General features: G+C 35.5%; 1 protein-coding gene across 2 annotated transcripts in view; it reads right to left on the bottom strand.

Annotated features, from left to right (window-relative positions):
- Positions 1 to 27,542, bottom strand: part of LOC115234594 (tubulin polyglutamylase TTLL5) — a 282,472-nt gene that overhangs the window by 68,684 nt on the left and 186,246 nt on the right. For both annotated transcript variants that reach the window (XM_029805775.1, XM_029805774.1), the window contains 2 exons: positions 26,087 to 26,193; positions 25,574 to 25,787 (listed from right to left, as the gene is read on the bottom strand). In XM_029805775.1, the coding sequence (XP_029661635.1) occupies positions 25,574 to 25,787; positions 26,087 to 26,187 (315 nt within the window). In that variant the 5' untranslated portion in view covers positions 26,188 to 26,193. The remainder of the gene's footprint in view (positions 1 to 25,573; positions 25,788 to 26,086; positions 26,194 to 27,542) is intronic.

Genomic DNA, 27,542 nt, shown 5'->3' with positions numbered 1-27,542 from the left:
TGTGTTATATACATGTGTCGTAACCCGACCAATTTCTCAATATATTAAAAGATAAAACAATAAAGTTAAACAGAAAAGATTAAGAAAGAGCTGAGTAAAGCAATGCATTAAAATTAGAAAAGAGATCAAGGAAAGATAATTAAGAAAGAATAAAAGTAATAAAAGATTATTAATAAAATAAAAGTAAGATACGTGACTAAAGAGAAGGAAGTCACGGTCAAGTTCTCGGAAGCTGAGTAAGCAGCTGACGAGACAGCTGACGAGCGGAGCACGAGACATACTCCGGTCAGGGACACCACACTCCTCCCAAATCAACGACCTAATTAATTAAGATATATAATAAGCGCGAGATGCACCGACGCTAGCTCAGTAACATAGCTCATTAACATCGCTCGCTACTCGCTCGCTCATATCAACAGTATCGATATACCGTACATCGCGTCCGACTATTATACTCGCGAATAAGTAAAAGTGTACCAATACCTGTGAAATATATTAATTTATACCTAACGTCCGGGAGTGTCTTATTTCGAGCGTGGATCCTAATCCTTTGGGCGTATAAATCCCTAAAGACCTCTTCCTTAGCGGCTAGAGGCATAACACATGTTTTGGTAGTATGTACATATGCTTACGAGCAATCAGATAAAATGAATATATCTATTATATTTCTGAATTATAAAAAGCAACCCTTTAATTTCTTTGATTGATACAATATCTATTTGTACATTCTTTTTTTTTTAAATACTATAATTGAAATTAAAATATATTACTATACGCTTGTGTTATGCTATAAATTCTTTGACTAATCCGTCTTGTATCTTGATTATATATCAAAAGCGAAAGATATAAAAAGGAATCCAGCGTATTCAAATGCATTTGTCAAAAGATTGTCATCATATAGTTATGTGTCATGCATCATATGCAGTTACAAGTATAAGTAACATTGGTGAAATACAGTCTGTGATTAATGTGTATAAGTCTTATAAATTTCTATTTATATTTTATAGTAAATATGCATATTAGGTCACACCTCGCCGATGACTTTGACCTTGACATATGTTGTCAAGGACATGACCCTGAGTAACTTTTCCTTATAACTTCACCGGCGGTCTCTTATAATTCCTGAGATATTTAAAATTAAAATTTGATTCGAAACCAAATTTTAGTTTTAAATCAGAAATAGGTTTGGGTTAGGTTATATTTTTCGAAAGTGGAGCCCCTCCGTAGGGGGGGGGGGCGGAACCCACTGCGTCCACGCATATACTTTCTTATCCACACAACAATCGTGGGGTGGACTTCGCTTCGCGTTATAAAGTATATGCGTGGACACAGTGGATTTCGCTCCCCCTACGGGGGGGCTTCATTTCCGGAAGATATAACCTAACCCAAATCTATTTCTGATTTAAAACTAAAATTTGGTTTGGGTTACGTCATATAACCCAAACCAAATTTTCGTTTCGAATCAAATTTTAACTTTAAATATCTGAGAAATTATAAGAGATCGCTACTTGATTTTTGCGGGGAATTACTCAGAACACTCCTCTCTACTTATTTAATAATTTACAAAATTATAGAAATTGGGGGTGTTTCCCTATCTTTATATAATTCCCCAAATTTTAATAATTTAAATATCTCAGAAATTATAAGAGATCGCCGATTAAGTTATAAGGAAAAGTTACTCAGGGTCATGTCCTTGACAACATATGTCAAGGTCAAAGTCATCGGCGAGATGTGACCTAATATGCATATTTACCCCAACATATTGTAACCAATCCTTGTCTAGATGCTAAAAAGAACAAAATAATCAATAATATCAGTTTTAATAATAAATTTCTTTTATCAAATATATATACCAAATAGCATTCCGACAGATGGAAAAATACAATATAACAGATCTATTATATTCATTAATCATACTGAAACATACTTCATCTATTTCAAGCAATACATTCGCATTGAAACAAGAATTGACTACAATATGTTAATTTGCAATAAACATGATGCCACAGGCTTTGTCAAAGTCTTATCAACAGCTTGAAAAATTCTTCTAGTTCCACTGAAAAATAAACGTATATTTATAAATTATTCATAAGATATGCATTAACTTTATAAACTGCGTTTCACCAATGTTATTTATATTTATCTGTAGTTATATATGATGCATGACGAATAACTATATGATGAGACTCCTTTGATAAATGCACTCAAATATACTAGATTCTTATGTGTGTATGTCTATATTACTGTTCGCAGTTATTCATACTGGTTTCTGACAGGTATCTTACGTTAAATTTTCCAGAGTACAACATTATACAGGGTGGACCAGTAACTCTTGCAACCTCGAATATCTTCGAGTCTAGAACAGTTACGAAAAATTTTTTCCTACAAAACTTTTATATATTTGAGCACATTTAATAAGCGTGAGTTTTTATTAATATTGTTACGCCCGTCCCTGTGTACTTCGTCTCTGCGAGTCGTCTGTGGTAGTTAATCCTGAAGTTGCACCCGTCTCTAAGAGATCATCTCCAAACACGTTGCTAAGGGTTGTTGTTAAACAACGGCGGACATCTTGAGAGAGATCGGCCATCGTGAGGGTCTCGCGTCGGTGGTGATTCCGATCGGACGTATCGGCTAATTTACGAGACTATCTGTTCTGTGCTTTGTGTTCTGTGTTCTAAGCTGTTATTAAAGTTCCTTTCGTTCTTTTAAAAGAGTGTTCATTATTTACTTCGCGGTACGCGAGTGTCGGTTGTATCACGCGTATTCGAGTAATATCGAAGTCGACGCGCGGGCGCAACATTTTAGGGGCTCGTCCGATTTGAAAGCGCACAACGAGCTATGGCTACATTTGAACAGCGAGATTTACCAGCTGGAGTGACAACGCGCAAAAGATTTCGAGCTGCGAATCCGCTCCATACCGCAGGATCAGAAATGACTGAGGATACTACGACGGCACAAGCTGCGACATCAGGATTGACTTTGGAGAGAGTAACTCTTCAGTCTGCGCTGCAGACAGCTACGACAGCTACGACAGCTTCGCGAGGAGCGTCTGAAAGAGCGAGCTGAGTTTGAAGCGCAACTTCAGCAGCGGAATGAGATGCTTCATGGAATGCAGGAAAGGATGCGTCAAATGGATGCTAACTTCCAGATAAGTCATTCCAATAATAGAAATAATTTTAGAGCGGGTAGTTTTGAGGAAGTCAGATCGCGTGGGGAAGTCGGAGCGCGAGAATCGATTAATGAAGAGTTAGGCTATAAGATGAAGCCGGATATTTTTGATGGAACTGTTCCATTAAAGGAGTTCTTTTCGCGATTCGACCGCGCGAGCTAATCAGTGGAGTGACGCGACGAAAAATGTGGCATTAATTTCGTGTTTGAAAGGGAAAGCGTGGGCGGTTTTGAAATGTATAAATGATATTGAGAGCCTCGATTACGCGGAGTTAAAATCTAAATTAGAACTGCGTTTTGGAGAGGGATGTTACTCTCAATCTTACTATTCACAATTTACGAATAGAAAACAAAATTGTACCCCCGCCGTTCCTTCGAAAACTACCCCCGACCTCTCTCAATCTCAAGAGTAAAGTACCCTTTCCTCATGCATACCCGTATACATGCAAGTACATATATTTATTTCAATACCTTTATACGTAGAAACATTTAAAAAATTTAGAATAAATTCATTACTGAAAAATATAATAAAAGAAACAACGGGGTACAAAATCTGAAACTTTAGATTTTGATGATACAAATTATGTCGTGTCGTATGTACAAGTAGCGATTTATTCTGCACGTGGCGAAAGGTACTTTACCCTTGAGACTGAGAAGGGTCGGGGGTAGTTTTCGAAGGAACGGCGGGGGTACAAAATCTGAAACTTTAGATTTTGATGATACAAATTATGTCGCGTCGTGTGTACAAGTAGCGATTGATTCTGCTCATCGCAAAGGGTACTTTACTCTTGAAACTGAGAGGGGTCGGGGGTAGTTTTCGAAGGAACGGCGGGGGTACAAAATCTGAAACTTTAGATTTTGATGATACAAATTATGTCGCGTCGTGTGTACAAGTAGCGATTGATTCTGCTCATCGCAAAGGGTACTTTACTCTTGAAACTGAGAGGGGTCGGGGGTAATTTCCGAAGGAACGGCGGGGGTACAAAATCTGAAACTTTAGATTTTGATGGTACAAATTATGTCGTGTCATATGTATAAGTAGCGATTGATTCTGCTCGTGGCGAAAGGTACGTTACGCTAGCTTAATTTGATGGTAGCAGCGCCACGGTTTTTTTTGGAAATGGCACGAGGTACAAAATTATTATTAGTGGTACAAATTAGTACAAAATGGGTACTAAATAATCTGACAGGTCCAGTTTGATACTGCTGATTTGGTCCTGCTAGCTTAATAGAGGTGCGTTTATCTCAATTGGCGTATCCGGAATGCTCCCATCAAGTCCGCGATAAGATCGCTTGTGCCCAGTTTGTCACGGCTTTGTCAGACAGATTTGTGAGAAGAACTTTACAACTGGAAGGTGTTACTTCCTTGAAAATGGCCATACGAAGAGCGATGGCAGTAAAAGTGATCCAAGAGAGTAATTTTGAGAGAAGGAAAAATTTTAATAGTAATAATTATTATTATAGTAGAAATAATAATAAAGGAGAGAAGTTTAATAATTTTAATAAAAATAAAAACAATTTTGATGATAAATATAGAGACAGAAAGAAGGATAAAAATTACGGAAAGAAATTTGTGGATGAAAATGATAATAATAAGAGACTTCTAAAAGAATGTTGGCAGTGTGGTGGTACAGGTCATTTTCGAGCGGAGTGCCCTTCTTTAAAGGGAAAGGGAAACTAGGCTTAGTCGAGCTGTTCGGGGCGGGTTCGGCGGATAAACGGAAAGCTTCGATAGAGTTAAGAAATTATTTTTGTAGTTGTAGAAATGTAAATGTTGAAAATAGAAAAAAATTATTTAATTTTAAAGGTTTTGTTGATGAGCAAAATTGTACTATTAAAATTGAGACGGGCTCGGATGTATCATTAATTAGTAATAGTTTGGTTCGAATGCCTAAGCGGCAAATTCCATTCGATCATTTCGCTCGTGTTTCATATCCAACTGGGGAAGAAGTACCTGTCAAGTTTAAAGTAATTGAAGATTGCTTATTGGGAGCTGATTTCCTTTCGAAAGTAAATTTGGAAAATGTTTTTGGGCGGTTTTTGGAAATCCTGTTTTAGGAAATGAAGGAGGGAATGTGTGTTCGCGCATAGAAAATTATAGAAAGGAGGTTCCTCAATTTCTTCTTGAGCTTCATAAAAGAGAAAAGGAAGGATTCACGCAGAATCAGAAAGATCTTTTTGCTCATTTTCTGGCAGATTTTCAAGATGTGTTTTCGGAAGAGATAGTGGCTGGAAATTGTAACGTTGTAAGACATGTCATTAATGTGGAAGATTCGAATCCTATTAAACAGGCCCCTCGTCGGATACCTTTGAAAATGCGGGGAGAGGTTGATGAAATCATTGAGGAAATGAAACGTCAGGGAGTTATAGAGGAATCACAAAGTCCGTGGGTTTCACCTGCCGTTATGGTAAAGAAGAAAGATGGATCAATTAGATTCTATGTTGATTTTAAAAAATTGAATGCTGTCACGGTGAAAGATTCTTACCGAATACCCCGGATTGATGACATTCTGGATCGATTAGATGGAAGTTCTTGATTCTCTGCTTTGGACTTAATGAGCGGGTATTGGCAAGTTAAAATTCGTCAAGAGGACAAGGAAAAGACAGCATTTTCAATTGGGAATGGTTTGTGGCAATTCACTGTTATGCCTTTTGGACTTTGTAATGCTCCCGCCACTTTTGAGCGATTGATGGAGAAAGTCTTACAGGAATTGCTATTTAATATTTGCTTAGTATATTTGAATGATGTTATTATTTTTGGTAAAAGTTTCGAAGATATGCTTGATCGTTTAAAACAAGTCTGCTTGCGATTACGTTTGGCTAATTTAAAGTTAAACCTAAAGAAATGTTCGTTTTTTAAGCGGGAGATTAAATATTTAGGGCATGTGGTCTCTCAGCAGGGTGTTACAACAGACCCTGAAAAGATTTCCACTGTTAAGAATTGACCAGTTCCTCATACTGAGAAGCAGGTTCGTAGCTTCTTAGGTTTCTGTTCTTATTATAGAAAATTCGTGAAGGGGGTTTCGTTGATAGCGAAGCCATTGTTTTCATTGACTGAAAATTTGATAAAATTTGTATGGACTGAACAGTGCGAGACAGCTTTTGTGGAATTAAAGAAACGTTTAGTGTCTTCTCCTATTTTATCTTTTCCGAAAGATAGGGGTCAATTTATTCTTGATACTGATGCATCTAATCATGGAATCGGTGGGGTGTTATCTCAGGTTCAGGATGGGGCAGAAAAGGTAATAGCTTATTTTAGTCGTGTGTTGAATCTGAGAGGAATTATTGTGTTACGCGTCGGGAGTTATTAGCTGTTTTAGATTCATTGAAATCGTTTCACCACTGTTTATACGGATGTAAATTTGTAGTTAAAACCAATCATGTTTCTTTACGTTGGTTAATGTCATTCAGAAATTTGGAAGGGCAAATGGCGCGTTGATTAGAACGGATTCAACAATATAATTTTGAAATTGTTCATCGAAAAGGGAAACTTCACGGAAACGCCGATGGTTTATCGAGGCGTCCTTGTGAAGAGACCAGTTGCAATTATTGCAATAAAATAAAATCTAAGAAAGAAAAATTAGTTGGAAGGATGATTTTTGGGGAAGATAATCATGGAAATTGGAGAAAAGATCAATTAGAGGATCCGGCGGTTGTAAAGATTCTTCATGGAAAGGAGAAAGGTCAGCGTCCTTCTTGGCAAGAAATCGTTTCGGAAAATTCTTCCACAAAAACTTATTGGTCACAATGGGATTCTTTGGAGTTGAAAAATGGTGTTTTGTTTAGGAAATAGGAATCCCCAAATTTGCAAACTTGTATTTTTCAGATGATAGTTCCACAGACGAGGATTAAGGAAGCCTTACAAAAACGATTCTCCTTAAGGAGGTCATTTTGGAGTAAACAAGACTTTAGGGAAAATTCGAAAAAGGTTTTATTGGGCTACTTGTAAGCAGGATGTTGAAGATTGGTGTAGATCTTGTAAAATATGAATAGCCAAAAAGGTCCTTCTGATAAAGGGAGATCTGAGATGCAAATTTATAATTCCGGAATTCCATTTGAAAGGGTGCAAATGGACATTTTAGGTCCATTTCCAACATCTTTGTTAGGAAATAAATATTTGTTGGTCATTTCGGATTGTTTTTCTAAATGGGTAGAAGCGTTCCCATTGAAAAATGTTAGGGCAAAAATTATTGCAGAAACTTTTATGGATTAGGTAATTTCAAGATACGGTGTGCCTTCAGAAGTACATACAGATCAGGGAAGGAATTTCGATTCGCGGATATTTCGGGAATTATCACATTTCTTAGAAATTAAGAAAACAAGGACAACTCCATTTCATCCCCAATCTAATGGTTTAGTCGAACGGCAACATCAGACAATAATAGATTATTTAGCAAAATTTGTTTCAGATAATCAACGGGATTGGGATAGATGGATAGAAATGAGTCTGTTGGCGTATAGGTCTGCTAGACATAAAACTACGGGGATTTCTCCTGTTGAGTTGTGTTTCGGTCGGGATTTGAAATTACCATTGGATCTTCTTCGTGGTAGTCCTCCAAAGAATGAAGGAAGTTTATCAGAAGAGAATTATGTTTCAAAATTGAGAAGAAAATTAGGCAAGGTTCATAATGAGGTTAGGCAACGTTTAAATATAAAGTCTTTAAGGGCAAAGGCGTTTTATGATCGTAGAGCTCGTCAGATACATTTTGAACCTGGACAGAAGGTTTGGTTGTACAATCCTCGAAGAATCGTAGGAAGAACTCCCAAATTACAAAGTAATTGGGAAGGTCCCTATGAGGTAGTTAAAAGATTAAACGACGTGGTATATTGTATTCGGAAATCTAAGAAGCATAGGAATAAAATAATTTATTTGGATAGATTGGCCTCTCATTATGAGAGACACATTTAGATATCTGTTGTTTTGAGATTAAGACAGGAAAGTGGATTCTTTAATGAAAGAGATTGTTTTGCATCCGAAGGCCAATTTAATGTAATTTATTTCTTGTCACACGTTTGATTTTTTTTGTTTCTGAGGCAGGGGCTTGAGGAGTCCTCTTTTGAGGATGTCGGGTTCATGGTAGATATCCCCTTTTGTCCGAAGATTTTCTTCTTGAGAAACGGCAGCATGGGATATTTCTACAAATCGGGCGAGGAGCGGAGAACAAGTTAAGCAGTGAGAAGATTTGTTGGAGTCGTCTGGGACCTAAATATTGGTGCTCGGTAACTTGTGGCAGCAGCTCAAGGTAGAGCAAGAAACTGAATTGGTACCCTGAAATTGACGAGAATGAAGCAGGTTCGATGACGGTATCCTGTGAATTCCTGGAAAGCATGTGATTGGGGCCAGGTAATGACGTTCGGTAACCTGCAGCAGCAGCTCAGGGTAGAGCAAGGAGTCATTGTAGCACCCTGGAGTCTTCGCTTTGGAAGAAGAGGACTACAGTCAACCCATTCTACATAGACTCATCGTTCACTGATTGTCGGCGACAATCTTGAGGACAGGGGCAGTGTTACGCCCGTCCCTGTGTACTTCAAGATCTCCGAAGCGCCGCCACCCCGACGAACTGTGTTACCACCACTCAATGGTTCCTTTGAAACTTTAAAACTTTTGTAGAAAAAAAATTTTCGTAACTGTTCTAGACGCGAAGATATTCGAGGTGGCAAGAGTTATTGGTCCACCCTGCGTATCGGCTGATTTACGAGACTATCTGTTCTGTGCTTTGTGTTCTGTGTTTTAAGCTGTTATTAAAGTTTCTTTCGTTCTTTTAAAAGAGTGTTTATTATTTACTTCGCGGTATGCGAGTGTCGGTTATGTCACGCGTATTCGAATAATATCGAAGTCGATGCGCGGGCGCAACAATATTAATATTAATATTTTATTAATATTAATTTTACTATTTTTTATAAATTTTTTATGTTTAATATTAATCGACAGTCTTGTAATTTACCTTCCTAACGTTTTCTGGTTTTTGACAGGTATTTGACGTTAAATTTTCTAGAGTGCAACATTATATAGCGTAGCACTCTTTCATTTATAAAAAAGTAAAGCTGCAAAATTCTTCATGATGCTTCTGGATAGTTGAACCTATAGAATACACACGCACATATCTTATAGTAAACATATTATAGAATATACACATCTTTTTCTTATAAACATATGTATTGCGATGTTTTGTTTTGTTTTTACACATAGCATAAATTACTTTTGTAATGTTTTATTTTTCTCTAATATAAATGAGATATACCTAATCTAACTATCCACAAGTATTACGAAGAATTTTGCAGCTTTACTTTTTTATAAATGAAACCGTACGAACATTGCATTTTGGCATTTTGCAAACTTAACCTATATCTGTCAAAAGCAAGTATGGATGCAAGCAGTAACATCACAAAGCGCCGTTAGCGCAATCTTTCGTCAAAGACGCCAAATGTACAAGAATATATTACCATTGTTGCATGTGTGTTGTGTATGTGTATATATAGAGGGTGAGGCATCAAAGACAGGCCACCCGAATAACTCCTACAGTTTTGGAGATAGGAGAAAATGTTTGAAATAAAAGTTGTATGGTATCGAGAGAAAAATCTTGTGGAAGTGAATATTTTTTTTTAGGTGGAGGCTTAAGAGATTTGAAGGTCATCTTCATTTTTTTAAATGGAACCACCCTAATTTTTTTATACAAATCGATTCCTTGCAATATTTGGCACAAAAAATTATAAGGGTAAGATGGCCAAAAAGTGAATAGTTTACGAAATATTTTGTACTTTATTTTGATATAATTTTACATAAACTATAAAATATTTCGTAAAATATTCATGTTTACATTCGTGTCCTCTCTGATTGAATGTTTATTTACATTCTACGACCCGTATAAGCGATAACACCAGAGAGGACACAAATGTAAACATGAATATTTTACGAAATATTCTATAGTTTATGTAAAATTATATCAATATAAAGTACAAAATATTTCGTAAACTATTTACTTTTTGGCCATCTTACCCTAATAATTTTTTGTGCCAAATATTGCGAGGAATCGATTTGTATAAAAAAATAGGGTGGTTCCATTAAAAAAAATAAAGATGACCTTCAAATCTCCTAAGCGCCTCCACCTAAAAAAAATGTTCACTTCCACAAGATTTCCCCCTCGATACCATACAACTTTTATTTCAAACATTTTCTCCTATCTCCAAAACTGTGGGAGTTATTCGGGTGGCCTGTCTTAGATGCCTCACCCTATATACGTGTAGCATGATACCACTATATTTTATTGCATGTGTTGTGTACATATATAGCGGTAAAGGGGCGATGATGATGGTGACGTTTCTTAAATGAAAATTTCCACATTTCAAAATTTCGACTTTGCTTCGTAATATCTCTGTTTTATAGAACATGCAGAGCGAAAATAAAGATACTTTCCTTACATAAATCAAACCCAAGCTATCAATTAAGCCTATCAAGTATTCGATCGGTTCAGCCGTTATTCAGATTTGGTAAGATACTCTCAACTATCCGACTCGCGTATAGATACCCGGGGTGCCTCGCTGTTGCTACGCGCGATCTTAGCTTCGCGTGACTTGGCGCGAGATACTACCATGTCTCTTGATAATACAAATTAATTTGTGTTATATGAGATATAACTACAAAATAACTACAATGTAACATATGTTATATTACAAATGTTATATCTCTGAGTGGAAACTTATAACTTACATATAAATTACGTATAACCTAACTGTCAAATATATGTAACATAACAGTTATATACTGTTTTTTCTGGGTCGACCAAATTTTGAGGCATGTTTTGAATTATTACCTTATCGGAAAACAGATTTTTGAACAATCAACTTGTTTCCACAAGGTATGGCATGTTCTTGTAGGGTACGGTTGTACTTTTTTTTCAAAATACCGTTAATTTGTACAAAATCGCTAGTTTTTTTACTTGCGAAATATCCTCATACCATTACAGACCACTATCGTGCGTGACTGTTGGCAATGCTTGAATGCATTACTCTATCACGTTCACCGGGAAATGGATGGATATATTCTCTCCGCTTTCCTCAAAATATTTTAAACTTGGACTCATCAGTAAAAAGTACTTCGGATCATACTCAACGTCCAATTTTGATGTATACAAGCTTATTGCAATCGTTTCATCTTATTTTGTTTGCCTAAGAATGGTTTTCTAACTGCGGCCTCAGAGTCCGCATTCACGTAGATGATGTATAGTTGAAATAGATACCAGCTTTTCTATGGCATTTAATTCTTCGGATTTCAGGTATAGTTCGGATCTTCTGGCGCTTAGTTTGAATCAAGAGACACGGTAATATCTCACGAAGCAAAGATCGCGCAACGGCGAGACGCACCGTCTATCTATACGCGAGTCGGCCAATTGAGAGTATCTGAGATTATCAGTTCTCAATAACCGCTGAACGGATCAAGATCTTACTAGGCTTAATCGATAGCTTGAGTTTGAATTATATCAAGAAAGTGTCTCTATTATTGCTCTATGTGCTCTACAAACGGAAATATCACGATGCAAAGCCTTAATATGTCTCAATATGAAAATTTTCATGTAAGGAATGTTCCGGTCATTTCCGTCCAGAAAATGTACTTTCCCAATGTTTTGACACAAGATTACGCTAGCGACTAGCGTCGCTCGCAGCCGATAGTAACTATCTGTAATCCGTATATCGACTATATCGTTTGATATGTCAAATATTAATAGGTAAGCAAAAAGGTTATGTATACATGTGTATAATTTTATATATATTATATTAAACATTAGCAAAGAAATAAAACAACTATTTTTTTAACATAAAACAATATAGATTATTATTTTTCACGTAATAATTTCTGTTCGCAGCAAAATCACGCTTTTAGCGTTACATATCTATATAATTTTTAAAGAACATTGTACAATACACAAACTGTTCTCAAGTAATATATTTAGTAAAAAAATGTTTGCATATAATTACATACACATACAATAAACAGTTCTTACTATTTGAAATATTATAAAATAATAAAATAAATATAGAGTAAATCACCAGGCTGACTAATATTGAACTAAAGTTTATTGAGTTAAAATATAATAATTGACCGGCTTCCTAATAGCACATTCTTTAACTAAAGAATTTCTTTAATTAAATTATTCTTTAATTAAAGCCCTTTTTTTACAAAAACTAATCTTTATGGCATTAAAAGATTGAAAAAATTACATGCTTCAATTAATTTCATACGTTTAATTTACAATTTTAATTTAAAACATTTTATTATTACCAAAATAGTATTTGTGCATGTGTAGACCTCATTAAAGGCCATCCGCAATGTTAAATAAATTCAATCAGTCCCATATAAAAAAATGGCGGGTTCTTTGCTTATTTATTTAAAGATGTTTAAAATATACTACAAAAACGAATGATATAATTCCTAAAATCTTACTTTTTTAAAAAAAGGTAAAAAAAAGACGCCAAGTGCACGCGTCATATGAAAAAGTGTTATACAAAAAACAGTGTTATTTTTAATATTTCTTTTATTATTATTTAAATAAAAATATTTTAACTAAAAAATCTGTTATACAAAGTAATTGTTTCAATTTCCTAGAAAAATAATGATATCAAAAAATTACGCCAACTAAATAAAAATGTAAATTTAGCTACACGAATATAATAAAAAATAGGCATTTTTGTGGAAGATTTTTGTTCACGGAGCTTTTCAAGGTCATTCAAAATTCACAAATAATGTCACCAACTAACAGATTTTGTAAAACCCTACTATGTGTGTGTTTGTTTCAAACATTTTTCAAAAAAGTCGATACCTTCCGAGATTTGACTATTCGGCAGTCCGAATTTTTCATGTTTGACTGGTTATAATTCGATAACTGTCCATTATTGAGCTTTGTGCCCATTACATTTTTTGTTCAGTAGGTCATAAGCTACAACATATGTAAAAACCAATTGATTTGACCGGGACAGATTTTCCATATGATTAGTGCGGGGTTCTTTTTTTCAACGTTTTTATTCAATTTTTATTTAAGCAAGTATTCGAAATGTCGACCGTTTACTTCGATATATTTTTCCATTCTTCCATATTCAATCCGTTCTTCCATATTCGCCGGTGTTATGGGAGGATCGTTGTAGACTTTATCTTTTAGAACGCCCCATAAAAAGAAGTCAAGTGGCGTCAGGTCTTGCGATCGAGGTGGCCAAGGGATAGTAGAACCTCTTCCAACCCAACGTTCAGGAAACTTCATTTGTGCGTGATTATGCGCAGTAGGGAGTTTTGCGACTTAGAAAATGTATCGAAATAAACTTCAACTTTGGCATGGATTTTAGCCCTTCAAGGTCATTTGAAGATTATAACATCATAGATCGCTGTATTCGTCTTTTCATAAGCTACTTTAAAATGGCAATTAAAATATATGATCCCATTTAAGAAAATACCAATGACCTTGACATCTTGAAGAATATGACCTTGAAATAAATTACCTTAGTATCCACGTCAACCTTTCTTCCAATCAAGTAATTCTGTCTTTAACTTTTTTTCCTAACGTGTCACGCGTAAAAGATGAATAAAATAAATTTTTTAAAACTAATCTAACGCATCTAACAATAAATAACAAGAGCATTTTTTGTACGTTTGAAACTGATTATATCAAAATCCATGGAACGTACAACAATCATTTTGATCTCATTTGAAAGATAATTTAATTTTCTACAACTTTTGTTTCGGTATTTTTTGTTAAAATACGCATATTTCCCATGATATTTGGAAAAATGTGTAAAATAATCACGATTTCAGAGGTTTTTGAGCGATAACTTCTTAAGAAAGCATTTTTCGACCCATGTTTATAGGAAATTTTTTGTTCAGAATTAAATTTCCTATAAGATCTCAAAGTCTAGCTGGAACGTTCGGGGCCACCCTGTATATACGTAAAGTATTTGTATGTATATTTAGACTTTTGGCAGCATAAATAAAGCGAGATCTGTACCGTAGAGGAGGAAATGTATGTATTAATAGTTTCCAATAACACTCACTTTAAGCCATCCTATCATTTATAATTTTGATTTTTGGGATCTTTCCCAAATAAAAACTTTTTATTATTAGTATCACCTAAACTACAACATATTTCAATTTCAACCAATGTCACCAAAGCCACTTTTATAAATTGCGGAGTTTTTTCAGTTTTTGACGTGACAATTTCGTCATAATACCTCTACATGCGGATAAGAATTGACTTTTAGTAGTGTATTAGATAACAAAAGGCCAAGTTAGGTTAAATTAAGTTGAAAAAATAAACTTTTTATGGGTAAAAAAATTTATTGTAATTTACTTTCTATATTATTTGGATATTATAATATTTGAGCACATTTAAAATAAAAATAAAAACAGAACAAAAAATATTTATATGTCTGAAAAAACAAAAATTACTAAAATTAAAATAAAAACAGTTATTCATAAAAAAGAGTAGAAAAGAATATAAAATCTAAAATAAAATAAACTTAAAGGGAAAACAAAAATAATTATTAATTAGGTAAGAACATTTAAAACCAAGGTAAATATGCCGATGAAGGGAAGCAGTCCCGATGACCTTGACCTTGACATATGTTGTCAAGGTCATGACCCTGAACAACATTTGAAAGGTTTTAGCCGTCGCCCGTTTTTTATAAAAAATTATTACCAAAAAAGTTTGAAAAATGTAGCAGTTATTTTGAGTACTGGAAGACATACCAACTTCGGGAAATGAAAAAAAAAATTATATAAGACGTAACACATAGGTTTGAGTTAAATCTCGCTTCGCGTGGAAAATTGTAAACCCATGCGGAACCTTGCTTCGCATGGAAAGTTGTAAACCCATGTGGAATCTTACTTCGCATTAAAAAGTGCATGCGTAAAAGCAGTGTGTTCTGCCTCCCTGCGGGGGGGCTCTACTACCAAAAAACTAGACACATAGGTTTGAGTTGAACTTCGCTTTGCATGGAAAATTGTAAACCAATGTGGAACCTCACTTCGCATTAAAAAGCGTATGCGTGGAGGCAGTGTGTGCCGCACCCCTATTGGGGGCTCCACTTCCGGAAGATATAACCTAATCCAAACCAAATTTTAGTTTTAAATCAGAAATAGGTTTGGGTTAGGTTATATCTTTCGGAAGTGGAGCCCCCCCTGTAGGGGGGGGGGGCGGAACACACTGCCTGCACGCATACGCTTTTTAATGCGAAGTGATGTTCCACATGGATTTACAACTTTCCACGCAAAGCGAGGTTTAACTCAAACCTATGTGTCTTGTTTTTTGGTAGTGGAGCTCCCCCGTAGGGGGTTAGGGGGCGAAACCCACTGCATCCATGCATATACTTTACAACGCGGTCAGATCCACCCCACAATTCTTGGTGTGGATGGGAAAGTGTATACGTGGACATCTCCGCGGTGTACATCTGTGCCAGCGTAAATGTTGGTAATCTGTCCACTAGATCCACCACGTGGTAACGGTGGAAGATTGTATTATTAATTAGGAGCAGAAGAGGGGCTGCTTAAGCGTAGTGGTTTAGGATGGACTACTCGAGGAGGCTTCCATGCATACTGGTGACGAGTCAAGACTCATCGCTGAGCGGCTACGGGAGCCAATTTTCAATCGCTTAATACGATTGGACCGCTTTGGAGACGTGCTGGGGATGTCGCCTCTCCGTGGCAATCGGCACTGCATTGAGCGAGATTCCAACATCGCTCTGGAGTCGTATGAACTGTGTTAAAGTGGCGTAAGGTGTGAGGTCTGAATAGTTCAGTGGTAAGAGCAGTTGCCCGGAAAGCGAAAGACTCGGATTCGATTTCCGATTCAGCCACTCATACCTCGCATATTTTTTCAGACCCGCAAATGTTGTTTTCTAACAATTATTTGTCAGGCTGAGGAAGTGTGTAAATGCCCTACACAGATACGACAGTGCTGCTGCCACGGAAGGGATGGATGCTTGGTTCGTGCCTCCTCCCACCTTAAATGCCCCCCTCGCTTCACTCTGCGGTGTACATCTGTGCCAGCGTAAGTGCTGGTAATCTGTCCACTAGATCCACCACGTGGTGACGGTGGAAGATCGTATTATTAATTGGGAGCAGAAGAGGGGGCTGCTTAGGCGTAGTGGTTTAGGATGGACTACTCGAGGAGGCTTCCATTCATACTGGTGGTGAGTCAAGACTCATCGCTGAGCGGCTACGGGCGCCAATTTTCAATCGTTATGATTTGGACCGCTCTGGAGACGTGCTGGGGATTTCGTCTCTCCGTGACAATCGGCACTGCATCCATTGAGCGGAAAGCGAAAGACTCGGGTTCGATTCCCGATTCAGCCACTCATACCTCGCATATTTTTTCAGACCCGCAAATGTTGTTTTCTAACAATTATTTGTCAGGCTGAGGAAGTGTGTAAATGCCCTACACAGATACGACAGTGCTGCTGCCACGGAAGGGATGGATGCTTGGTTCGTGCCTCCTGCCGTCTTAAATCCCCTCCCTCACTTCATGTTAGAACACAGTAAGTTTAGATATAAGCTATTTATGTTTTCTAACACATAAAATTGTATATATACTTTTCTATACCAACTCGTCGCTGCTTTAACAAAAAGACTGTTTAATATATTAACGATTCACTGCTTTAAATGACTTTCCTTCGTTCATACATGTACTATTTTTCATACATGAAGGATTTAAGTACGTATTATATGTACCGACATGCGTAGTATCACGTTCGATATTGCGGCTAGATCATAAAGTAGCGACGAATCCTTTAGCGAGCCGCCACTAAGAGAGATTTTTGTTATCGCGTGCGCACTCTTTGATTTTGACGTATTGCGGCTAGATCATAGGGTAGCCGCGAGTCCGAAAAGATAAGCGCTACTCTTCTGTCGGCGTCCTTTACTCTCCGGGCATAAAAGGACGAGCAGCAGCGAGCATCAGTCAGTCCTTCGCCGTCAGTTAAGAGTCGTACTACATTTGTATATTCCTTATATTCTTAAATCTTTTATATTCTTTTATAATCAATATCTGTTCTTAAATAAAACCTACATACATATTAGTCATTTATGCTTTTCAATACTCAAAATAACTGCTATATTTTTCAAACTTTTTGTTAATAACTTTTTAATAAAAAACGAGCGACGGCTGAAACCTTTTGAATGTTGTTCAGAGTCATGACCTTGACAACATATGTCAAGGTCAAGGGCATCGGGACTGCCTCCCTTCATTAGCATATTTACCAAAACCAATTTAAATTAAATTAAACTTTACATTAAAAAATATTGTTAGCTTTTTTAAATAGGTGTGTGCGTTTTCAACTATATTATTTATTTATTTATTTATTTATTAAATACGGGAAAAAATCCCTTTGGAATATAAATGTGTAAATACAAAATGGTGCTAAAACAGATAAAAAAAGAACAAAAACAAAAACAGAAAAAACAGAAAAACAAAAAACAAAATCAAGAACAAGGAAAAGAAAACAGAGCAAAAGAGAAAGACAGCAACGCAAATTAATAGAGATAACGAAGCAAGGTGCTTCTAAAAGAATTGAGCTGTAAGTGGAAGAAATCAATACGGTCAGAAAATTTATTGGCAAGTATGCATAAGCGATTGAACAGTTTGAACATGCCGTGCGAAGTACGATGTTGCTCTAGATGAAATAATGAATTATATCTTGAAACTCTGGATGGAGCAAGAAGTCGAATTCGTTCAATCAACTCCGGACAGGCGACTGCACCATTCAGCAATTTGTACATAAATAGTAAGTCAAGAAAGATTCGCCTCTTACCAAGCGTTAATAAATTGAGTTACATCAATAAATTATCATAATAGTCGGTAGCACTCAAGGGTTTCCCCATCTTAAAACTCATTTTACGAAGAAAACGCGTGATATGTTCGATAAAAGTGCTATAATTTAACTGGTATGAATCCCAGACAACTGACGCGTATTTAAGTTGTGGCCTGTCTAAGGTGCAAAACAACAAGTTTAAAGTGCTAATCTGTTTAAAATGTTTACCGCGGCTATTTATGAAACCCAGCTTCTTAAAGGTAGAGCTAGTAACAGACCGAATGTGTTTTTCAAAAGAAAGATCACTACCAAATAAAACGCCCAGATTGCGAACATCAGCAACAATCGCTAGATTAAATCCATCTAACAAATAATTAAAAGAAAATGCATTTTTTTATAGCTAAAATGAACAACATGACACTTGGATAGGTTAAAAAATAAATTATTGACTTTTCTCCAAGGGTTAAGATTATCTAAATCATATTGAAGACAACAAATCGTCCTCCACAGTGTCAACTTGCCGAAAAACTTTGAGGTCATCCGCATAAAGTAAAAATTTTGAACGTTTAAAAACATTTTTGATATCGTTGATAAAGATATTGAAAAGTAAAGGCCCAAGATGAGAACCCTGAGGTACTCCGGATAGAACTTTTATATTTCTAGAGAGAGAATTATTAAATCTAACTATTTGATGTCTGTCAGCTATAAAGCTAGATATCCATTTTAAAAAAGGGCCTCCGAATCGGAGGCTCCGATACCGAACGAAGATAATTTATTTATAATATTGCGTGGTCGACACTATTGAAGGCTTTTTTAAAGTCGGTGTAAATGGCGTCGATTTGAGAACTATTTAAATAATCGGTAATTATTCAGAATCACGGCTCCACCTGCAAATGGGCTGCAAATTTTTTTACGGACTTTTTATGTTTAGAAAGAAATATAAATAACCATTTTTAGTTGGCGAAGGCCCAAAAAAAAAGTTATAGACCAAAAAAGGGTAATTATTTCGAATAAGGTCTTTTCTGAATTTTGACAAATATGATCGGATCTCTCGGTAAAACTTTTTGTTGTGACTCCAACAGTAATAATCAGTCGGGGAAACCGGTTCCCCATCACCCCCAACCCCCAAAAAACGAAAAACCTCAAAAATTACCGAAAATTAGGAAATTATGTACTATAAAGTTCACCCCACAACCCAAGCCCTACGGGGGGGCTCCACTTCCGGAAGATATAACCTAACCCAAACCTATTTCTGATTTAAAACTAAAATTCTGTTTGGGTTGTGGGATGGACCTCGCTTTGCTTTGGTAATTTTGAGGGTTTTTCGGGTTTTTTTTTTGGGGGGGGACGTGCTCCCCTAACTGATTATCACTGTTGAAGTCACAACAAAGAGTTTTACCGAGAGATCCGATCATATTTGTCAAAATTCAGAAAAGGCCTTATTCGAAATAATTATAATAATTACCCTTTTTTGGTCTATAACTTTTTTTTGGGCCTCCCCCAACTAAAAATGGTTATTTATATTTCTTTCTAAACATAAAAAGTCCGTAAAAAAATTTGCAGCCCATTTGCAGGTGGAACCTGATTCTGAATAATTACCAAATAATCATGATAAAGAAGCAAGTTTGTGGAGATAGAGCGTCCAATCATAGAGCCATGCTGTTTATTCGCTAATACATTTTAGAATAACAAAGAAAGTTTGTCGGCGATGATATTCTCGAAGATTTTGGACATTACAGTCTGCTTACTAATCGGTCTATAGTTCGATACCCAAGATCTGTCCCCACCCTTAAAAATCGGAGTGACAGTACAAAACTTCCGTGAGTCGGGAAAAATACTAGTGCACAGCGATTTATTAAATAAAATCCAAAAAATTCTGGACATGATGTATTTTCACGATTTGAACACAGGAGGGATACCATCAATACCAGCGCCAGACCTCAGGTTTAACAAATTTAAGTGGTTAAAGACCTCGATGATAGATACATCAATATTTGTGATGTTCAAATCGTGCTCGCATTCAACCTCCTTCAAATCAAAATTATTAGCCTCGTATACAGATTCGAAAAAATCCGCGAAACATTTGGCAATAACATCATCATCATCATCATTAAAAGGGTTATTGTGAAAAATATATGAAGGAGGTTTGGTGGCTTTAAGTGAATTAACAAAACTCCAAAATATATTTTAGTATTGCCGTTGACCGCATTTTCCGTTTTGATTACATAATTATTCCAGCATTTCGAATGGAGAGCCTTACATTTAGATCGCAAGTTTGCAAATATTAGATAGTCGGAGTAAAAGCATGTACGCTTATAGTAAAAGTGTGCTTTCCGTTTGACTTTTATAACAGAAATAAGTTCCATCGAGAACCAGGCAGGATAAGAAAAATCAGACATTGATTAGGTCGGAACGCAACAGTCGATAACATGATTCATATGGAAATATACAAAATTAACCGTTTCATTATTGTTTAAATCTTTTAGTTCATTGTCCCATTCGATATTGCCCAAATAATTATTTATAGTAGCATAATTAGCACGCTTAAAATCGAATTTGATTGTTTTTGAGGATTGCGATGGCGATGTATCTGGAAGCGGCAGAGAAAAAATTAGTGCCGGATGGTAATGATCACAATTTAGAAATGGTTTGCTCGCTGAAAACACCAGGATACATTTTAAAGTAAAGAACAAAAGATTTAATATGTTACCGTGCGCATTAGGTACATTATGTTGATACAAGTTAAATTTGTTAAAATAATTTGCTATAACGTCGGCTTGCCGAATTTTATTACTATAACATCTCAAACTGTATTGTAAAGAGCCATCAACCTCACTATATTACTGAAAATCTGAAAGATTATAATCGCCAATAATTAGAAAGTCGGTATTAGGCAACGCTGACATTACCTGATCAACAGCATTACAGTGTGACTCGTAAACAAAAGAGTCTGAATCTGGCGGTATGTAAATAGTACCGATAATGAGGTGTTTGTGACCGAAACGAATATCAACAAAGAGTTGCTCGACGCAAGAAATGGATATATTAATAGCGCGGCTAGACAAGCAACATTTAACAGCGATCAAACTGCCTCCTCTAGTATGCACACTTGTATCGGAATTTCTGTCACATCTAAAAAGTTTATAATCATTTAAGCCTAATTCTGCATCCAGCACATCGTCACTTAACCATGTTTTGATAAGTATTATGATATCATAAGACTCTCCGAAGCCAATAAAATAGCCGATCGCAAATCGTGTAACTTAGTTTTTGAACCGCGCACATTCTGATAGTATACCAAAGGAAGAGAGTTTAGTTTTTTGTAGATTCCGAGAAGCCTGATTTGCATCTACGATCCTAGATTAAAATAACGAATTGTTTTGTTCGTATCACCAGTGTCATGTAATTGTTTTAGTTGATCTTTTATGTCTTTGAAAAACTGTCTCTGTTTAGGTGTTTGATCTTGATAAATTTTAACCGGCCCCGAGTAACGGTTTTTATTACGCAAAATAGTTAATGCATCTTCTTTAAAGAGCAACGTAACACGCAACGGCCTCGAGCTTCTTTGGCCCCTACCACCTATCCTTACGACTTTAGATTTTGGCACTTTATCGGGAATAATACTTTGCAGAATGTCATTGGCAAGAATTGAGTCCATTTTTTTATTGTCTTCCAAAGATCCGGCGGTTACCTCATCCAAATTATAAAAAATTAGATTAGTTGATCTTCGATTCCGATCCGCAAGCTCCTCGATTATATCCTCAAGTTGCAAGGAAAAGCCCGGTGATATGTAAGATGCGATCTTATTTTCAATTTTTTTCATTCTGTCCGATAAGCATTGGATGTTGTTAGTGATCTTTATAATGGCAGCTTGATATAATTCGAGCATATTGTCGTAATCCGACCAATTTCCCAATATTAATAGAAAACAGTAAAGTAGCACAGAAAAGATTAAGAAAGAGCTGAATAAAGCAAAGCATCAAATTAGGAAAAAAGCCCAAGGAAAAGTAGTAATTAAGAAAGAGTAAAAGTAATAAAAGATTATTAATAAAATAAATAAGAGACGTGACTAAAGAAAAGGAAGTCACAGCCAAGTTCTCGGAAGCTGAGTAAGCAGCTGACGAGACAGATTGACAAGCGGAGCACGAGACGTGCTCCGACCAGGGTCACCATATTCCTTTCTATTTAACGACCTAATTAATTAATATAAATCGAGCGCGAGATGCACCAATGCTCGCTCGCTCACTGACTAATTTCGCTCACTCGCAGCCGATTAGTATAATCGTATCTTACCAAAAGTACTATACGTATCGCGCCCGACTTAACCGCGAATAAGTGCACAGTATATTAAAACTTGTGAAATATATCAATTTATACCTAAAGTCTAGGAGTGTCTTATTCTGAGCGTGAATCCTAATCCTTTGGGCGTACAAATCCCAAAAAAAACCTTTGCTTAGCGGCTAGGGGCATAACAATTTCTTTACGGAAATTTGCAAATTCAGATCGGATTGGATTCTAGATGCTGTCCAAAGGACCCTGATTTGTGTTCAAATCCGAAGCCTTACAATTCATAAGAAGATCACCAAAATGTGAATGCCCTGTGCGAGAAAGGCAGGCAGGATAAAATGCAATGTTGCAACTAGGACAAGTTATGGATTTGACCATGACGGTGCAGCTTTTGCATATTTTCCTACTATCTATTTTGTATATGAAAAAATATAGACCAGTTGTAAAGAAACAAGAAGAAACAAATCAGAAATTAAAATTGAACTCCCGCAAAGACCGAAAACTAGCAAAATTCGCAGAAGAAAACACGTCTGACCTCTACGGAAGTATACTGTATACTGTTTACTGTATACTGTATACTGTATACTGTATACTGCATACTGTATACTGTATACCGTTATTTTATAAAGATAGTGAAAGTAATTACTATAATTATGTCATTCCTTATGAAGAAACAACGAAAAATTACATACGGTTACATCCAAAGCACATATTTTTATTTATATGTATATTATAAAACTGACCAATTTTAATCTATAAATCAATATATCTTGAAAATGACTTTGAGTTAAAAAAAAGAACGCATAGATGTTAAAGAAGTTCAAAGGGGTCGTTAAAACATCGCATAAAAAGTTCGATAGGTGGAGGAGTCTTGGAGATTTCAAGGTCATCTTTGTTTTTTTTTTTTATGGAATCTAGTACTTTTTTTACTGTATGATACAGGAGCGTGGCGAGACAAATTCATTCATATCATATGTTGTTATGTTTTATTAACATATGTCAACATAAAGTAACAGAAACTATTTTATTTTAAAACTTGAAAATATTCGAATTAGGGCTCGTGAAAACCGATTAATTCGATTAACCGTTTAACCGGTTAAAAACGAATTTACTGGTTAAAATCGGTTAACGGGTAATTGGTTAGAGTGATTACTATTATTCGATTAATCTTTAAATCGGTTAATCATTTAATCGATTATTCCGGTTAATTAGGAAACAGTTGGTCTCCTTTCCGGAACAAAACACTTCTTTTATTCTGTGGTCCTGTGTAATTAATCAATTTCAGCGATTAATCGGTTAACTGAAACCGTATTAACCGATTAACCGAAACCGTATTAACCGATTAACCGTTTAGTCGAATATTAAACGTTTCTTAACCGACTAATCAGTTACAATCACGAGCCCTAATTCGAATACATCGCCCTGAACATCGATACATTTATTTATCCGTTTCCTAAAGCTATCTTGAACGAAGGCAAGCATTTCGGGTAATGCTGCTCAATAATTCGTCCCCTGATATCGGGTGTTGTTGGCTAACGAGCGAGAACCTTTTTTTTGACATATCCCCATAAAGAAAATCTAGTGGCGTTAAATCTGGCGATCTGGATGGCCATTATACAAAACCTCCACGACCAATCCATCGACGAGGGAAATTAATATTGAGAAAGTTTCAAACGTTACAATCGTAATGAGCTGGAGCACCGTCATGTTGATACCACAATCGCGCGCGCGTAGTCGTGTAACTAAATCCACATTTTCAAGAAATTTTCTCAAATTCGCTAAAATTTTATTTGAAATCCTAAATGATTGTATCGATTTATTTAAAAAATTTGTTAATAAAACATAACAACATATGGTATGAATAAATTTATTTCGCCACGCTCCTTCATCGTACACTAAAAAAAGTATTAGATTCCATTTAAAAAAACAAAGATGACATTGAAATCTCCAAAACTCCTCCACCTATCGAATTTTTTTTTGTGACGTTTTAACAACCTCTTCGAATTCTTTTAAAGGTGCATACCCGTTTGGAACCTCGAAAAATGAGTACATTTTCTAGATTTTTTTTGCAACGCAACAACTTGATAAAATTTTTTAACTTTTTAACGATATTAATACAATATTATTAACTACTTAAATAAAAATTTTCAGCTCAAAAAATATTTTTTTTTGAAGTTATGGGAATATTTGCCGAGTTCTTCCAAATTTTAGGTGGCTGAACGGTGTGCATAAAAACGTTCGTAAATCATATTTGAAATAAAAAACCCAAGTTTTCTGTTATTGAACATTGTAATTGCTATCTGATATTCAAGCGTTTTTTCAAAATTTAAAAAAATAGAAAAATGGCAGCGTGTTGAAAAGAAGTTTCGGTTTTTTTTTTAAATCCATCTTTTTTTATAACAAAAAAATGGGGAATCGGATTTAAAAAAGGCTTCATTGGCAGATGCGGAATCTTATTAGAAACTCGCATGTAAAATTTGAAGTCAATCTGTCGAACGTAGCCCGAGTTTTCATGCATGAAAACCGTGCATAAAAACATAAATCTGCAAATATTCGCATAACTTTAAAAAAAAACTTTTTTAGGCTGAAAATTTTTATTTAAGTAGTTAATAATATTGTATTAATATTGTAAAAAAAATTAAAAATTTTTATCAAGTCATTGCGCTGCAAAAAATCTAAAAAAATGTATTCATTTTTCGAGGTTTCAAACGGGTATGCCCCGTTAATAACTATGTGTTCAATTTTTTTAACTTAACGTCACTTTTCAGACATATTGATTTATAGATTAAAATGGGTCACCTTATATGTTATACATATACTTTCATGCGGATTTTAATAAGCTTTCATTCTGATTTTTATTTTTGATTTGAAACTTGATTGCAACTGCAAATGTTGTGTATGTCAAGTTTTAAAATTCTAATTTAATCTTTATATATTTATATCAATGCTGAAGATAAACCAAAAAACGGTCCGAAACGTACATTTTTAATGCACATTAGTTAATAAAATTCAACAATAAAAAGTTCCCGCACTGATACCCGCGCCTTGGCTCTTATCTGCCAGTTTTCCCATTTTAATTATCTTACAATTAGAAAAATTAGCAATTCGTCATTTTACCCATTTTGTCATCTTACCTCCTTTTCCCTTATTACTGTAAAATTCTAAAAAATGTTGGATCTAAGATTCCAAGAAAAGTAAATTCTACCAAGAATCCTATTAATGAGTTCTATAGGGCCGGTTTTATTAGTTAATGCTAAGTATGATTTAAATAATCATCTGATGCATCTTAAAAGTTGTGTATTTAAAACAATAAAAAGTAGTGTATTCTTACATTATTAACAATGTAAATACCACGGCCTCGTGAACTGGCTTTAGGTTTAACAATCCATGGACCTCTATATCTGAAATGCGCCGAAATCAATTCTTTGGCTTCAGTGGGCAACAGAAAAGTCTGAGGTATAAAATCAAGATTTCGAAGCCCCTTTCTCCTCTGCATAGCTTCGATGTTTTTGTAAAGACGATCTTTACGGGTGATTTCGTAAGATCTAGAAAATAGATTTTTAAATAAAATTAAGAAAGATAAGTCAATATTCACTCGTTTAAGTATTATGAAAATTTATATTTTTGAATATTTGAATAAAGTTTAAATATATTTTTAAATTTAAGCATATTATTAGGTATACATATTTGAAAATTTGAATTTTTAATATTTGATTTAAATATATTTTGAATGTTTTAAGTGTGTTCTAGAAATTTGTTTCGTTAAAATAGTTTCACAAATTTTTATATATGGATTATTTTCTGTTTAGTTAAGGAAACTGTTTTTTAATTATGCTTTTCTTACCTAGGAAAATGATTCACTTTTTGATAAGGCATTAAATTCCGCAAAACATCTGGCTTAGGATGATTTCCCATCCACAATATATTAAAATCCATCTCATGCATAGGCACCTGAAAACAAAAATATTCTTACAGAGATTTTTATTTGTAAAAATAGTAAAGGAATGTGTTACCTATTGTCACGTCTTAGTAACTCTAACCGACTCTCTGCAAAATGTAAAATTCTGATAATTTAGTTGGTAATCTGAAGATCGTTTAAATATTGGATCATTTCTGTAATTAAAAAGATAAAACCGGGATAATTGACTGTCTAGAGCTCAGCTCTTCGTTTGTTGTGGGTGATAATTGAAGAATAGGCCGATGTAAAAATTAAGTTTGTACTCTTTTTTTTTTACAGATATAGATATTAAAAAACTGAGTATATAGAAATGGTAAGTAGTATAGGGGCTATTATGGGGCGTCACAATAAACCTCCTCCACTTAACCATTGGCGCCAGTGATGTCGTCATAGAGAGCCACTATGGGGCCGTCAAAATAAATTGTTATCATCGACGTGCAGAAGCCATTATAGAGCGCTTACAAGTGACGATATCGTCATCTCTGCTAGGACAAAAAAAACAAGAATGATTGATCGGGTGGAAAGGGAAAGATTCCGTCACAGCTATGGGAAAAATAATAATTAATTTTTTTTTCCAGCTAAGTGACAATTACTCGGTCTCGAATCTGGGTCTTCCTCGTTTTCGAACAAGGTCCTAATATGGTGAGCTATTTGAAATCTTATTAGAATAAGGGTTGGATGAAATATTTATGACGAGTGCCTGCCATGTTAAACCTGGAATCCCTCACGTGGAAAGCTATAGATTGGAAAATTATTTCGACAATCCACACGCTGCCCCGAGTCCGTCAAAACATCAAAAGACGTCACGCGTCTTAGCAGACATGTTGTGTCGCGTAGAGGAAGATGACTCATGACAATAAGTAGTGTTATGCCTCTGGTGAAGCACAGGAAATACAAGATCGTTGCCGGATTAGAATTTGAAAATTCGGGACTCGTCCATCGGCTTACCAGTAGAATTAGCCCTGTGTAATTTTAATCGTATATTTACATAAGTCGTATATTTAATCATAATTACTCTTGATTACAATATCTTCACGCGTAACCAGTGTCGCGTATCGCGTTAGCGGATATCTTTGCGTACGCGTGTCCGGAATAGAGTTTATGTCGCGAGACTCATTCCTCGATCTCCGTGGTTTGGTTATGTTTGACTACTCGATTTTATTAATTAATAATAATTCGTAACGTATCGTTTTCTTCTATTAATACTTGCGACTGCCCGGTATATATTAACAATACTGACCGCTCGATATAAATTAATGATTGTGACTGCCCGCCGCTCGTTTGCGGTGGGTGTTTTTATTGTTTCCCCTTTGATTGTTTTTTTCGGAGGGGTTCGCTTAAC

This window comes from Formica exsecta, unplaced genomic scaffold (genome assembly GCF_003651465.1).
Source record: "Formica exsecta isolate Colony F162 unplaced genomic scaffold, ASM365146v1 scaffold200, whole genome shotgun sequence".
NCBI classification, from domain to species: domain Eukaryota; kingdom Metazoa; phylum Arthropoda; class Insecta; order Hymenoptera; family Formicidae; genus Formica; species Formica exsecta.
This window is presented reverse-complemented; position numbering and strand designations above follow the sequence as displayed.